At 33.4% G+C, this 14954-nt stretch overlaps 2 protein-coding genes across 2 annotated transcripts; both read right to left on the reverse strand.

Moving 5' to 3' along the window:
- On the reverse strand, nucleotides 1-1289 carry LOC133313705 (transcription factor MYB39-like). The gene is made up of 3 exons (XM_061515113.1): nucleotides 1157-1289; nucleotides 910-1039; nucleotides 1-760 (listed from the first exon to the last, which is right to left on the reverse strand). The coding sequence occupies exons 1-3, from the start codon at nucleotides 1287-1289 to the stop codon at nucleotides 1-3; spliced, it is 1023 nt and encodes a 340-aa protein (XP_061371097.1).
- Nucleotides 1290-9774: 8485 nt separating this feature from the next.
- LOC133313718 (protein IQ-DOMAIN 6-like) lies at nucleotides 9775-12038 on the reverse strand. The gene is made up of 5 exons (XM_061515125.1): nucleotides 11967-12038; nucleotides 11649-11879; nucleotides 10745-10972; nucleotides 10532-10645; nucleotides 9775-10435 (listed from the first exon to the last, which is right to left on the reverse strand). The coding sequence occupies exons 1-5, from the start codon at nucleotides 12036-12038 to the stop codon at nucleotides 9821-9823; spliced, it is 1260 nt and encodes a 419-aa protein (XP_061371109.1). The 3' UTR covers nucleotides 9775-9820.
- Nucleotides 12039-14954: the final 2916 nt, after the last annotated feature.

Genomic DNA, 14954 nt, shown 5'->3' on the forward strand with positions numbered 1-14954 from the left:
CTAATTGTCTACTTGGTAGAATGATACTGACAATGAAGATGTTGTTAAGGATGGTAACGATGACATGAGGGCATCAATGTGCTCCACTTGATTGGTTGTCACAGTTTGATCTTGTGGAAAAATACCAGGTGCATCACACTGAATTCTTGCAAGAGCCTCATGTTCTTGTGAAGAAGAAGAAGAATATGGGATGCTACAAACATAATCCTCAATTCTCTCACAGACTTTTGGCACAATGGGTTCCACCAAGTGACAGTCATAATGCTGCCATGTACTTGGAATATTGATGAATTTCTCAACAATATAATGTGGGGTGGTATCACTTTTGGTAATTTGATTTTCTTGACTTGGATTAAGAAGAATAGGTACGCAGCCCAATGACCATGTATCTTCATAGGAAGATGGATTGGATGGTATAGTTTCTGGCATTGGATTCTGAATATGTAGGAAATTGGAATTATAATTGTTAATGTCTATCTTGATATCATTATGATCAAAACCTTGTAGGATTGGGGATGTGATGGGAAGGAATAGCTGGTCTAGGTTATGATGATGATGAGAGTTTAGGATTGGGTTGTCAGTTAAAGGGAAGAAACTTTCAACAGAAACATTGGCTGCAGGGACATGAATATCATGAGAAAATGTGGCTAAAGAAGGAGCAACATCATGAGAAAGGAGCTTCTTCTTTATGCTTGAATTCCAAAAGTTTTTCACCTCATTATCTGTTCTTCCAGGTAAGTGCTTTGCTATCTGAGCCCACCTGTCCAAACAATACCCTTGACTTGAGAAAAGTGAACAAAGAAACCTTTTGATAATAATAATGTTGATGTTGATCTTGAAAAGAAAAAAGCAAAAACGAAATTTAATAATAAAAAACAGCTAGCTAGCTAGCTAGCTAGCAATTTCTACCTGTTGCCTAGAATACTATGGAGTTCGATAATGAGGGCTGCTTCTTGAGGAGAGAAGCTTCCACGTTTCAAATCAGGTCTTAGATAATTTATCCATCTTAATCTGCAACTCTTTCCACACCTCTGAAGGCCTGCACTCCATGAAGTAAAACCATACAAGTTTTGAGAACAAATGAATGAAGAAAATGAGAATAAAGAGGGAACATAAACACTATATATATAAGTTTATTAATTAATATATAAATTACCTGCAAGTTTTGGGACAGAGCTCCAGCAACCATGTCCATAAGTTGTGATGTAGTTGATGAGTTTTTCATCTTCTTCAGGTGACCATAACCCTCTTTTGACCTTCTGCTTGTTGCAGCAAGAATGATGCCCCATATCTCCTTTCTTTTCTCCCTTTCTTACTCTATAATAGTCTCTCAAAGCACATGTAAAGCCAATAGCCAAAACAAACAACAGTTTTGGAATTATATAAATAATATTAACAAAAAGTATTATAAAAAAAAATGAAGAGGAGCTAGCACAAATTAAAGGGAAAGCTCTAGGCTCTAGATTTAGCCCTAGGTTTCAAGAGGTTATATAAAAATGTGAAAAGAATGGTGTGAGCAGAAAATGGATGATATGGTGAAGTGTGAGTACACTGAGGTGGTGAATTTAATGTTGGAGCTGTACCATTGTGGACCCAATTAGGGTTTGTAGCAAAGTGCTAAAAGCTGCAGTGTCACTCTGCAAGAATTGTAGGCCTTATAATGGATCCTTATTTTCTCACTCTGTGATGGGCTACCTTGTACACGTGTCAAACATGCAGGGTGGTGGGACCTATGTGTTAGCAGATTCACGTTGGAGTACATAAGCAGATGAAGAAAGTTTTCAAAGGGTTAGTCATAATTTGTGGGCGTGGCTTACCAATTTACCTCTCCAGTTTTTGTATTTTTTTTTTTTAATGTATCTGCAAGATAATGATTTGATATGTATCACTTTTTCAACCATTGGGATTCTTCAAAGCCCCAATCTTCCAGCTGTAATGTAAAACTATGTAATTAAGCATATAATAACCATTTCAAAAGATATAATCAAAGTTAGCTTCTTCTTTTTTTATAGTAAATATTTGATGAGCTCTGACTACTAGAAAATGTCTATTTTATTGAATTTTTACATGCATGTATAAAGTTCTAAAAGATCTTGTTGAAAAGCATCCAAATTAAAGGCAGAGTTAATTAATGGGAAGACAAGGGTGGCCGAGGCCTTCAATGATATGTGATCAATTTTATTTTATTTTTAATTTTTACTGCAAAAGTTTGTGCTCTTCCAGAAACATGGCCCTCCACGGTAATATCATTTACAAATTATATTTCCTTAAGCTATGTATAGTTTTGCTCTTATTCATAAGAAGTTTTAATTTCCATCATCATGTATTTTGAGACTTTATATTCTCACACTAACAATAGTGATAAGGATGACAATTCGTATGATAAATAATTAATATCAAAGAATTTTATATCCACCAAAAACAAAAAAAAGCAGCTAAATAATTAAATTAACTAGTTATCCAATCAAATTTGCATATATATAAATTTAAAGTTTGTGAGTTGGCTTTTAGATCCAGTATGCTTTCTTCTTAGAATGTTTCTATACGAAGTTTAAGGAATCAAAATATAATGAATTTTATACGCATTCATTCTGTAATGCGTATTTCGTTACAGAAACGTAGATATTTTTCATTTTTTGTTGTTGAATAAACTACAGTATTTTGAACATATGACCTGGGGCTTTTATGCGGCTTATTTCACACTTTGCATAGATTTTTAGACACCTGTATTCAAAATAAAAAATAAAAAATTATTAAACATCTTTTTTTTTTAATTATTGAAGATATTCCAATCGATTCATCACTTTGTGACTAGTTCGATTCGGGACGAGTTCCGAGATTAAGACTTTAAATCCCTCAAGATAATATTGGAGATGATCAAATACATACTTTTACCTCCACATGTTCAATTCCTTTGCCGCGACTAAGCTATCTTCATTTGATATTAAACATCTTAATATAGCATTAATATTTTTCTCCATCTTCACTATCATGCTCACTCTTTGCACATTCTCACAATCACCTATACGTGTACCGTTCACACCCGTAAATAGGGATCTTTGGTCATTTCCACTCTCCATCTTTGAGCATGCGGAAAACACTACCCCTCTTTACACCTTCGTTAACAGTTGGTCATAATTTGTAGAACGTTTTTGCATATTTTCATGAACAGACATTTCTTCAAGGTTCTATATAAATGCTTCACACTGGTGTTAATATTCACAATAATTTATGTAGAAGAAAGGTTATCAAAAGCAAGATAGTACTAATTATTTGGGTGTCCAAAAGAGTGGTACGTATTAACTTTATAAAATTGCCACCAAACACGGTCAAAGGTAGTGATTATTTGCCGGATTACTTAATTATCACGTGTTCCTTTTTAAGCGAAATATGGGCTTCCAAAGCAGATCCACAAATCTTATATAATAGAGTAAGTTTTTTCTTTTTCTTTTTCTTTTTTCTTTTTTCTTTTCCAGTGGGAAAGAGAAGAAAAAAAATACAATAGAGTAATTAAGCTAATCGAATTGTTAAAATATATTACAGAGAAGTTACATCTCATATACATATATTAAGTGGTCCCTCTTGTGATGATGAACTCATCAAAGGCAAAAAGTGAAATAATATAAAATAAAAAAAGATAACCAATGATTTTCACCTTATGTTGAAGTGAAAAATTATTTGAGAACCTTGAAAGCAGCTAAATAATTTCATGAACTGTCCAAGATATCTCAAGAAAAAGAACAATTATATATATACATACATACACACATATATATATATATATGATACTTCAAATTGTTTTTTTGCTTGGTCTACGCAGTCAAACCCATGTAATGATGATTAATCATTCTTGTTCTTATTGAGACTAACCAAGTTTAATTGACAAGTGACATGATAATGTACTACCATTCCAAATTTATGATAACACTTACAGGGTCATATCTTTGAGAAGAAGAAACATTGAAGTCTGTATTGTTACTCAACTTTGAAAGTAAGAAACAAATATATTAATTAGCATCAGAAAGGGGAAGAACAATGTTTTAATTATATTAAGAGAACTCAAACCCTAAACCCTAAACCCTAAATCTTTCTCATAATGAGAATATACTATTCCGGTCTGGTCCGGTATGGAATGAACTTATAATCATGGAATCGACTCGATCATCAGATTCTAGATTATAAGGTCATAACCCTAGCCTATTCCCATTTTGGGCGTGGGCGGAACAGATCTACTAGTTCTTTGATTCCAGTTAGTAAGATAAGAGTTGAACTAAGAAATAGATTCTATTTTAGAAGCGAAAAAAGAGCGTGCTATTTGTTTACATCCATTAGTTTGTAAGGGATTCAATGCAGATTTTGATGGAGATCAAATAGCTGTTCATGTGCCTTTATCTTTTGCGGCTCAAGTAGAAGCTCGTTTACTTATGTTTTCCCATATGCTTATTGGGCTTTACGTATTAACTAGCGGGAATCGTCAAGATATTTGTGCGAATAGGTATAATCCGTCCAATCGCAGAAACCTTAAAAATGAAAGAATTCGCGATAATAACTGTAAGTATACGAAAAAAAAAAAAAGCATGACAACTGCATAAAAAAACGGCTATTCAATGAGTTTCTCATATAGGCAATTATAGTAAGCAAAACATCAATATTTAAGATTTTTTTTAAATATAAAATTGATGCATCGCTGCATAGCTAATTAATTAGCTTGTCAAAGTTTACCAAAAAAAAAAAAAATTAGATTGTCAATATAAATACTTTTCTAATCCATAACGCAACCCTTCTGGTTGTTCACCACATTTGAATAATTTTCATTGGTATTATTTGTCCTTAAAGAGCTAGATTTTTTTTTTAGATTTTTCTACTGGTTTATTTTTTACTCAACTAATCCAATTCTCCCTATTAAGTTTTTTACCATAATTATGTATCAGGACTTGAGTTTGAGATCATCGGGTAAGTTAAAACAACCATGTACTAGTTGATTCCTTTAAAATGTGCTTCATAATTTTTGAAAATAAAATTTTATAAATTCTAATACTTAAAAATAAAATTGTGATCATTGTACTATTGCTCTTTAAAAAGATTTATTTTATTTATTTTAATGAGGTATGCTTAAAGAGAATTTATTTATTGAAAATTTGATCTTAGTTGAATCTTTTCAACTTTAAATATTTTTTCACTATTACTTATTATTTAGTGCAGAATGGAAGAAAGACAGATAAATATCAATAAGTACACATTTCTGAAAATTTAAAACTGTCCCTAAAAAGTTTAGACAATATAGAGAGCGGCATCTTTTCAGACTACTGTTTTGTTGGCATTTTCAAATTTCAACAACCTTAAACTGCTATTATTACAAAATCCTTTTTCTTTTTCTGTTATCTAAATGTCCCTAAATATTCTTGAGCTCTTATTACTCTAATTATTCAATTATGAAGTGTTTTTTTTTTAATTCTCCACTAGTCAACATTTTAACGAAGAGATTAAGTTCTCATTCTACTTTAAATTCTTACAAAATTTAACTAAGTCATCTAGCCAGAACAAAATAAATAAATAAAATGGTCCTTATAATATACTGATTAAAGATGCTTATCAGTTCTTTCATTCATTGTTATAAAGTACTTATTGGAAGCCTATATTGCTCTAGCTCTGCACCCTCAAACTAATTATTAGAGCTATGCAAACCAATGATGAGCTGAACCTTTTGTGAACTAAGGTGTCAGTGTTTACAATACAATTGAATTAATACTTATAAACTCACGTTTCTTTTATGTAGAACAGGCATGTCCGCCATTAAAATTCAACTTTTTTATCATAAAAAAGAAGAAGATGAATATTACAATTACATTAAATATGACAGCAGTTGAATTGAGAACTACATCACCTGTATTTTTTTTTTTTTATCTTTTTATTGTAGGGGTCCGTTGATACTGGATGTACCCTCTCGTATTAAGTATTAACATTTGTTTATATTAAATTTTTGAAAAATGTATTTATTATGTTACATGAGACAATTTGTCTTATGCAACACATAAAAAAATAGGTGGGATTCACTTTTGTTCTTTCTCTCTCTTTTTCAAAGTGGATTCTATTTACGTTTTTGTGTGTTGCATGAGACAAATTATCTCATTCAACATAAAAAAAATCAAACCCTAAATTTTTATATCTATTTTTCTGTTCACGTGTATTAAATAAATAATATCTAATTATTATTAATAAAAAAAATAAACACAATATATGAAATTTTAATATGAGAGATCCAATCACGTTTATATTATTCTCCGTTTATTTGTTGGGTTTTATGATTCTCTCCTAAGATACATAAAAAAAATGCAACATTTTGTTTTTTTGTTTTTTTAAACTGAGCGGGCCCCACATACTATTTATCTCGGCAAAATAATACATCTTTTTCCTAATATCATGAGATTAATATTGTCCATATTTTTTTTTTACCAAGCCGGAAAATGCTGCCAAAGGAAAGATGCTAATGTGGACAAGTGACAAAGTGAAGAATATATTTGCCGGCCACTATGCTATATGGACGAAAAGCAGCTTGGGAAAAGTATGCTTTTACATCCTGTTTAGGGATTCCAAGTAAGGTAGTAGTAACTCAAGAAAAATTGGGTTATCTAATCTTTTTTGGTTGGATAATCTAAATCATTAAATGGAACTTAATACTATACTCTTAAATGTACGCATCCCATTAATCCTGTATGATTGTTTGGCTAGTATTGTTGCATACTCATTCTATTTGACCATTCTATGTCCTTCACAGGTTTTATTATTCTTGTCAGCATATAAACTTAACAAAAGTAATTCCTCTGCAATTTCTAATTAATTACTAGTTGATCCAATTTGTTATGCAGAAGTTTGATAAAGAAACTAGTCTTTTTGAACTTTCAATAGAAAAAACAATCAATTTGGCTTTAGGATAATTTTAATTAAAATTAGCATGCAGCCCTATGAAGAGTGCCATATCTAGCAAAATAAGATAAAAACAAAATCCTTTCTTGCAGTGAAACAGGATGCCAGGTGACATGGTGTTTCTGCAACTTGTTGCTTCTGAGAGAAAAAGTAAGAGATTGGCAAGCTTATGATAGAAGAAACAGCTAGTTAAAACAACACTCCTAATTAATTGCTGCACATGCAACATTTAATACTACTGGACACTTTTGCTTTATTTGTTGAGCCATCAAAGGAATCTTGTTGTCAGAGTCTTTTGTTTTTTCCCAACTAAAAGAGAGATCAGAACAAGTACATGAAAGAATGCTTTGTAATTCTTTGTCCTCTCCTGATTCCAGATTGGTTTTGGTATGGGTCATTTTCAGTCAAATGCTAGTTTTCTCCTCTTCTTTTATTTCTTTTTCCCTTCTTGAGAGGGTTGGGAATTTTCCTGATAGAAGGAAAGAAATCAAGATGCATTGTCCCTTGAGATGCAACGACAACCTAAACAAAGAAAGAAAGGTAGCATCTAGCTCACCTAAACTTATCTTCAAATCTCATGTGCTACCATGGTAAATAGCCATAAGATTTATATATTTGAATAATTCTGAAGGCAAAACAATAATTCTTGTAAACTGAAAGTGTTCTTCCTAGAAATGATTTTAAAGTGCTAAAACAATATCCAACTCAATAAATGATCATATAGATTATCTCTTGTGGGCTTGAAGGAAAGAAAGTGTTGAGGGGCAATATTGCAAGGCTTAACCAAGGAAAAACTATATCAGCAAGAAAAAAACCTAGCTATTGGACAGCTAAACAAGTGAATAGGTCTAAGAGATTATAAAGGGTAGATTCAAAAAGCTGATATATAGAACCAAAAGTTCATCTTTGAGATAGATTCACATGAGAAATAAATACTTGCTTTGCTTACACACATGCACACTCTACACAAACGTACTTTTTTACAGTAAAACACCAGGATAAGAATAAAGAAAAGGATAAACAATTCTAACTTAAGGACAAGAAATGCTCAATATTATGTTTTCCCATTACTATTCACGCTTCCATTAAACAAAAAAGGAGATAATGAATAAACTTAAATGTGAATTTTCTCGAGTCAATCAATAATTGGCAATGATACATATAACTAAAGGGCCTCATTGGTCTTTATCATTATGGCCAGTGCAAATAAAGGGAAAGTAAAGGAAAATGAAAACAGAGCTTATATTCTTTATAAAGCAACGAAACAAGACTAAAATCACCCCATAGGAAAAAAAGGATATCCAAGAAAATAGCCATCCAATAAGGCCCCACTTCATCTTCCTTCTATTCATGGCAATCCCCCATGAAAGGAAGTTTGAACACTTACTCAAATTGAAGAAAGCAACCCACACTTTTTCTTTCCTTCACTTCAGAATCCCATCAAATGCAATTCAATTTTTTTTTATAACTTTTGGTGGCATTCTGATTTCTTGCCTTTGCTAGAGCATAATCTCACGTGGGAAGCCTGTGAACCGAATAACACCCTCGTCTTGAGCACGTAGGCCATGCAGTATAGAGAAGTCAAACTTTGATGGATTGGAGATATTGTCTAAAGCCTTATCAATATATGTCCATGATTCTCAAATTGACCAATGAACCGTTTGGAACTGAAAATGTTTTATTAGTATTTTTTTGTGTCTATCATTCTTCTTTGTCTGATATTTAACAGATAAAATACTTCAAAGTATCTCACGGTTATGAGAGAGGTCCTTTCACCAAAAGCATGAATGACTGGAACTGGACCATACTACACATGTTGCATCATTGCGTGTTATTATTAAATTGGACCACGTGATTTTTGCTATTGAATTATTCTTGTTGCTTAAGTGGAGATAAGAAATGTCTAATAAAGCTTACTCATTTCTAATCTTGAATTGATGTTTTTTGCATCCTACTCATGGGTTGATAGCTACTGCGATGCAGTTTTGGGTCGAACTTACATAATGGGCAATAAAAGTTGGGTAAATAGGCCTTAATGAATTGAGCCATTGAGGCAGAAATAACAAACATGATTTTCATTTTGGTCCACAGCTAATAAAAATAACATGATTTTCAAGTTACCAAGCAATGCAACTTTCTGTTAATTAGAGTCAAATTTTCCGAGGCGTGTATAATTGTACATATCAGATAACGGTGTGATCATATCACAGGTAAGTAATTTGTTAGTTAAACATAAATCAATAACAAGTCCTACCTCAGCTTTTCTAACTGAGTTCTTAGAAAAAACAAACATGGAGGTACTATGCCTGCATGTCAGAAGTCCAATTAAACTTTCTGTAAATTAAAATTTGTTACTTTCAGGAAACAAACATGGAGGTACTATGCCTGAATGTAAAGATGCAAAAGTCCAATGAAACTTTCTGTAAATTAAAATTTGTTACTTTCATGGGCATGTATATATCACACAACAATTGTCATGACCAAAGCCCAAAGACTATCCTAAAAGACTAGCTTATTGGATGGGAAAGCACCATGCAAGTACCATATTGAGCTGCTGCTATCTTTCTCAACGTGGGAAATAACAACGATGCATCCATACCTTTCAAATAAATGAAGAATATGTCTCATCTTAAGCTCAGACGTTCTACTTGAGTTTATACATAGTTCAATGCTATGAATATATTAGTATAAAAAACACCATACGAATTAAAGTAGTGTACTAGTGTGCTATTTCATTCTTCACATAAAACCACTTATATTATCTATACTGTCAATTAGCTATTATCCTGAACTTGCACGCATGTTCATCTCACTGTGTCAAGGTGACAATGGACAACAAGCTGTTGGACTCATTGTGAAAGTAGACACATTAGGCTGCCAATGTTATGGAAACTCTTTATCTTCCAGCATATCGTTTTTGATAACTTGCCCTTAGAGGTGTTGCACAAAGATCCTTCCATAAATTAACTGAAGGATCAGAACCAGAACTGCTTCTAGTATCTTCATTCAGAAATGCTGTTGTGGTGCTATGAGACAGGCAATCCTCCATTACGAGTCTCTTCGCATTCTGTGAAGAACACCTGCTAGCTTTCAGTTTAGCCTTAGTTGATTCTGTCAAATTCATGTAGCTTGGTTGATGAACATCTCTTCCCTCTGTTGCTGCTGCCATGACATTATTGGCGGATGGCAGATATGGAGATTCAGATGTACATGATGTTGATCCAGGGCTATCATCATACATGCATTCAGAGCTTATGGCCGAAGATGATGGAGTTGATTGAAATGCTGCAAGAGGTTTAACTGAAATCCTAGTTGTCACACCATTCCTTCTTGATTGAAAGGGAGGAACAAGGTCTTCGCTTTTTCTGGACATTGGACTCTCCCATGGCTTGGCCTCCATCCAGCGTTCTAACAAGCTACATCCTAAGCTCTTATTGTCTAGGCTGTGATGCTTGAGACGAGTCACTGCTTTAATGGCTTTCATGTTTGGACTAGCACTCAGTCTTGATTGCTAAAAGCAAGCAAAGTAAATTGAACCACATGAATTTGGTACTAATTTTAACTACTAAATCTTACCAAAGAAACAAGACCTTCTCTACTTCATTACCTGTGTGGAGAAAGAGTATGCCATTGCTCTATCCCTCTTAATGGCTCCTTCTTGCCTCATTCTTAGCTTTGCTTTAACTTCATCCACAGTTCCAGGAATGTCACACCATCCTTGCTGATGATAACATGGGAAAATATGCTATATGTTAGCATGGGAAATATCATTAGAGAATGTTACATTATATTGAAGCAAATTATAAAGAACTTATGATACCTCAATCTGCTTAACAGGATCAGCCTGGTTACGATACTCATCTAATAATTTCTGCACTGCTTTCCCTTCTGGAGACTTTCTCACATTCCTTGCCCTTACACGTGCCTGCACTCGAACAAGAGCCTGCATGCACTTTAGAGTAACAGCTGCTTGCTTTCTGACTTGCCGGCCACGAAATATAGCTTGCAGCCTTACCACTGCCCTCAAGGCCCTGAAAGCTCGTCTAGCCTGCAATGTTGATTGATAGAAGTAAGGTCAATAAATGAAAAAAAAAAAAGGGGGAAGAGCAACAGCATTGAAAAAAGCAAACACAAGAGACTTATGCCTAATATACTAATCAAATCCTCCTAAACATTGAGCAAAAGAATGACAGATCTTTCTGTAAACAGTACTATTATAGCATTTTGGAAAACTCGAAAATTTGTAGACTCAGTTTTGAATTATATAACCGTAGTACAGTAGCACCATAACCATTCAAATCAAACCAAAGTCATTCACCCCTTCCCTATGAAAATTCAATTTCACTTTACTGAGGTGAGCTCATTTCAAATCACAAAAACTCAAGCACCATTTTTAAATTTCGATTTATTGGTGGATCTTGTACAAAATTTTATGGAAAAAACAAAAAATCCAATTTAATAGGTGACCTAACTCCAAAGTCCTGATCCGAAATTGGACTTGGAATTTCAAATATGCTAAGATAAGGAGGGCCCTAACTCCTAATTCCTGATCCGAAATTGGACTTGGAATTTCTAAGTCGTGTAATTTGGAAGAACATCTAATCTGAGGCCTAATCAAGGATTAGGTGCTTGAATGTAGAAACTCATGCCATAACAAGCTTAAAGAAAAATGCTTTGTTATGCAAAGGTTTGAAATTAAAGAAGAAGGGAAGAAAGGGAGTTACCAAGAAGGCTCGAAACACAGCCTGAATGCGTATGGCAGCCCATTCCTGCTTGATGACCATGAAATCTTTGGGTGGAGCTCTGACCACCACAGCCACCGCAGAATTCAGCGAAGAAGAATCCGATACAGCAGCACCACCCTTCTTCGTGGTGGAAGAGGTGGAGATGGACGACACTTCTGAATGGTTCCTCCATAGCTTCCACTTCTTGCTTTTTTTATCACTACCCTTCTCCTGAATCAACATAACCCCATAAATAGTAATTAACATCACACCACACCACAGCAGTTAAACATAACAGAAATAAAAAAAGTCGTTTACTTGATCAATTGTTGAGCTTGAGGTCTTTCTGTGAGAAAAAAGTGATTTAAACCATCTTCCCGAAGCACCCATTGGAGAAAAGAAACCGTTTTTGCTGATGTGAGGTATAGCTTCTGCTGTGCTGCAAGTTGGAGATGATGCAGTGAGAGAGAGAGAGAGAGAGAGAGAGAGAGAGAGAGTTTTGGTGTTTTTGTTTTGTTTTACACTCTGGAGAGTATTGGAGCCTTGTGTGTTTGTGTTGGAGAATTTTGAAATTTGAAATTTGTACATTTGAGGAAGAAAAGGACCAAACCCAACCATAACGGTAACCATATTTAAAATAGAAACTGAGACCCTTTCCCACGCTCCGATTTGACTCCTACACTTTTTTTGTCAGGCGGGAACGGTTGGGTCGTTTTCGGTGGGTTCACTCTTACAAAGAAGCCAAGTGTCACGTGTAGATTTGCCAGTCAGTAGAATTTGCCCATGGAGCCTTTAATTTAGTAACCAAAAAAAATTATTTAGATGATTAATTATGTGCATATTTTTTTTTCTTTTGTAACTGATTATATAAAATCAGTTTCGCCGACTGTAAATAAGTGCGCAATTTCTGTTATAGAGAGAAAGTACAACTTTTCAAAAATAACGTCACATTTTGATTATATAACAACTTTAAAATTTTAATAAGTTTTATTTGATTATAGCAAGGTTTAAAATCTTTCTTTGTGAAAAAAGATTAGAGAAAGAGTTGATCGGCACTTGGACCCCCACCAGGCCCAGGTCCAAATGCACGAGTTTGGACTTAGACTTGCTTCAAGCCATCCGATGTGGGCACTTGTCTGACCTTTGTTCTCCGTTAGTTTTTCTCTTTCTCGATCAAACACCCTTGAATCACACTTACTAAAAACCACTATGCGGGGGTATAAAGAGATTGAGCTACGTTGTATTTTGATTTAATTCTTTTGTTAATTTTGTATAGACTCAAATTATAATTTATTCCAGCTATATTTAAAAAATAAAAACTTTGGCTTAAGTCTATTTGATATTTAATAATTAAAAAAATATTAAAATAATATTATTTTATTATTATTCAAAATTATCAAAATAATAATTTTTTTATTTTATTTAAAATAAATAATATGATACCTATGAGTTTATAGGTCCAGCGGTAGCATATAAAAAAATTATATGACATTTTCTAAATAGATTTTTTTTGATACCTGAGTCTGTTCTATTTTACTAATATAATAGGTCGAGTCTGGTCTGACGTAGGTCAAGTTGTAAGTCGTTGTTAGGCTCGGTTATCTATTTACACCCTTACTCTTCGGCTCGTTACCCTCACAACAACTATACTATCCAATAGAATCCACTCACACTTGTTCTCTCATGCTTGCTTGTGCACAATAGGTCCAGAATTCCCAATTCTAGGGAATTTATAAATCAGTCCACACACTCATCCTTGACCATTTATCCAGAACAATAGTCATGTTGAATTTCGTTTTAGTTCTTTCGGCTACATTTCCCTAAACTTTAAATAAAGGAAAGTACACAGCTAAGTGAAGACCTCCTATGCATTATGGAATAAATATTTTGATGATGACAAAGGGTTTACAAGAAGTCTCAAATTGAAGATGGAGTTTGAAGATACAAATGGTTAGGTATTTTTAAAATTTTTGTTACACACTATATTATATCATATAGTATCTACCTAAGCTCCAATGCATATCATTGCATATTATGCATTTCTCATATTAAAAATATTAAAACGATTTGTTAAACCACTAAATGCAAGGGACGTGTTACATAGATTTGTTTTATGTAGATTTGTCTTTAGGCATAACAAAAAGTAATCAGGTTTCTATAATTAAATAGCTATATAAAAATAAAAGAAAATATAAACGCTATCAGGTTATTATAATAGGAAAAAACAAAAGTAAATAAAAAGTTAATAGCATGTGTAGTTTACGTGGGCCTTTTGAAGACTATATGTAATATAATATATAATAGTAATAAAATGTGAAATAGAAAAATTACTTTTCTAAATAAAAAGTTCACGTGGGTTGGTTTCAATATTTTAAAAGGCATCAATTTGTATATTGCTTTCCAAAGCTTCACAGCTTCATGTGGGATCCTTATGTTTTAAACTATATAATAATATAAAAGGGATCATTTTATCAATTTTTTCTAAATACATGCTAGTGGTATTAGAGCTTCGTGCTCTGAGTGATTGACCATTAGCCAAAGAGTTAAAGATCCCATGGCTTCTTTCCATCAGGATATTCCTCTTGAGGGTGGTTCCACCTATCGCCCTCCGTTTTTCAATGGGATTGATTATCCCTATTGGAAAACAAGGATGCAGATTTTTCTTGAGTTGGTAGATCTTAAGATCTGGTATAGTGTAGAGGAAGGATATCAGCCTCCAACCACACTAGATGACAATGGAAGAACTGTGCCTAAAAAACACACATATTTCACTAGAGCAGAATTAGAGAGAGTCCAATACAACTTAAAAGCAAAGAACTTAATAGTTAATGCACTTGGTAAGGACGAATACTACCGAGTATCTTCAAGTAAGACCGCACATGAGATATGGCTCATTTTAGAAATAACTCATGAAGGTACTAGTGAAGTAAAGCGTTTTAAACAAAATGCATTATCTAGGGAGTTTGAGCCCTTTGAGATGTATGAGGGTTAGTCTATATTTGACATGCAAAAACGTTTCATGCATATAGTTACATCAATGAATGCTTTAAATATTTTTCATGATGATGAACTGTTAGTTAACAAAATTCTGAGATGTCTTACTAAGGAATGGGATGCAAAGGCTTCGGCTATCTATGAAGCTAAAGATCTCTCCACAATGTCCATTGCTACTTTATTTGGAAAGCTTTAGGAGTACGAGTTGGAGTTAAGCATAAGGGTTAACCGTGAGTTTAACAAGAAAAATTCAAAGAGTATAGCCTTAAAAGTTTCTTCTTCTCAATCCAAGCAAAGTAAGAAAAACAGTGA

This window comes from Gastrolobium bilobum, unplaced genomic scaffold (genome assembly GCF_033153095.1).
Source record: "Gastrolobium bilobum isolate Gb01-03AN ecotype WA unplaced genomic scaffold, APGP_CSIRO_Gbil_v1 utg18832, whole genome shotgun sequence".
Classification (NCBI taxonomy): Eukaryota; Viridiplantae; Streptophyta; class Magnoliopsida; order Fabales; family Fabaceae; genus Gastrolobium; species Gastrolobium bilobum.

Excerpts from the sequence above, each read along its gene's own strand:
- LOC133313718 (XM_061515125.1), bottom strand. The coding sequence starts at position 12,038 with ATGGGTGCTTCGGGAAGATGGTTTAAATCACTTTTTTCTCACAGAAAG. Across the intron at positions 11,880-11,966 it reads CAAGCTCAACAATTGATCAA|GAGAAGGGTAGTGATAAAAA; the intron begins GTAAACGACTTT and ends ATGTTGATTCAG. Across the intron at positions 10,646-10,744 it reads ATCCTGTTAAGCAGATTGAG|CAAGGATGGTGTGACATTCC; the intron begins GTATCATAAGTT and ends TGTTATCATCAG.
- LOC133313705 (XM_061515113.1), bottom strand. The coding sequence starts at position 1,289 with ATGGGGCATCATTCTTGCTGCAACAAGCAGAAGGTCAAAAGAGGGTTA. Across the intron at positions 1,040-1,156 it reads CTCTGTCCCAAAACTTGCAG|GCCTTCAGAGGTGTGGAAAG; the intron begins GTAATTTATATA and ends CATGGAGTGCAG. Across the intron at positions 761-909 it reads CATAGTATTCTAGGCAACAG|GTGGGCTCAGATAGCAAAGC; the intron begins GTAGAAATTGCT and ends TTGTTTGGACAG.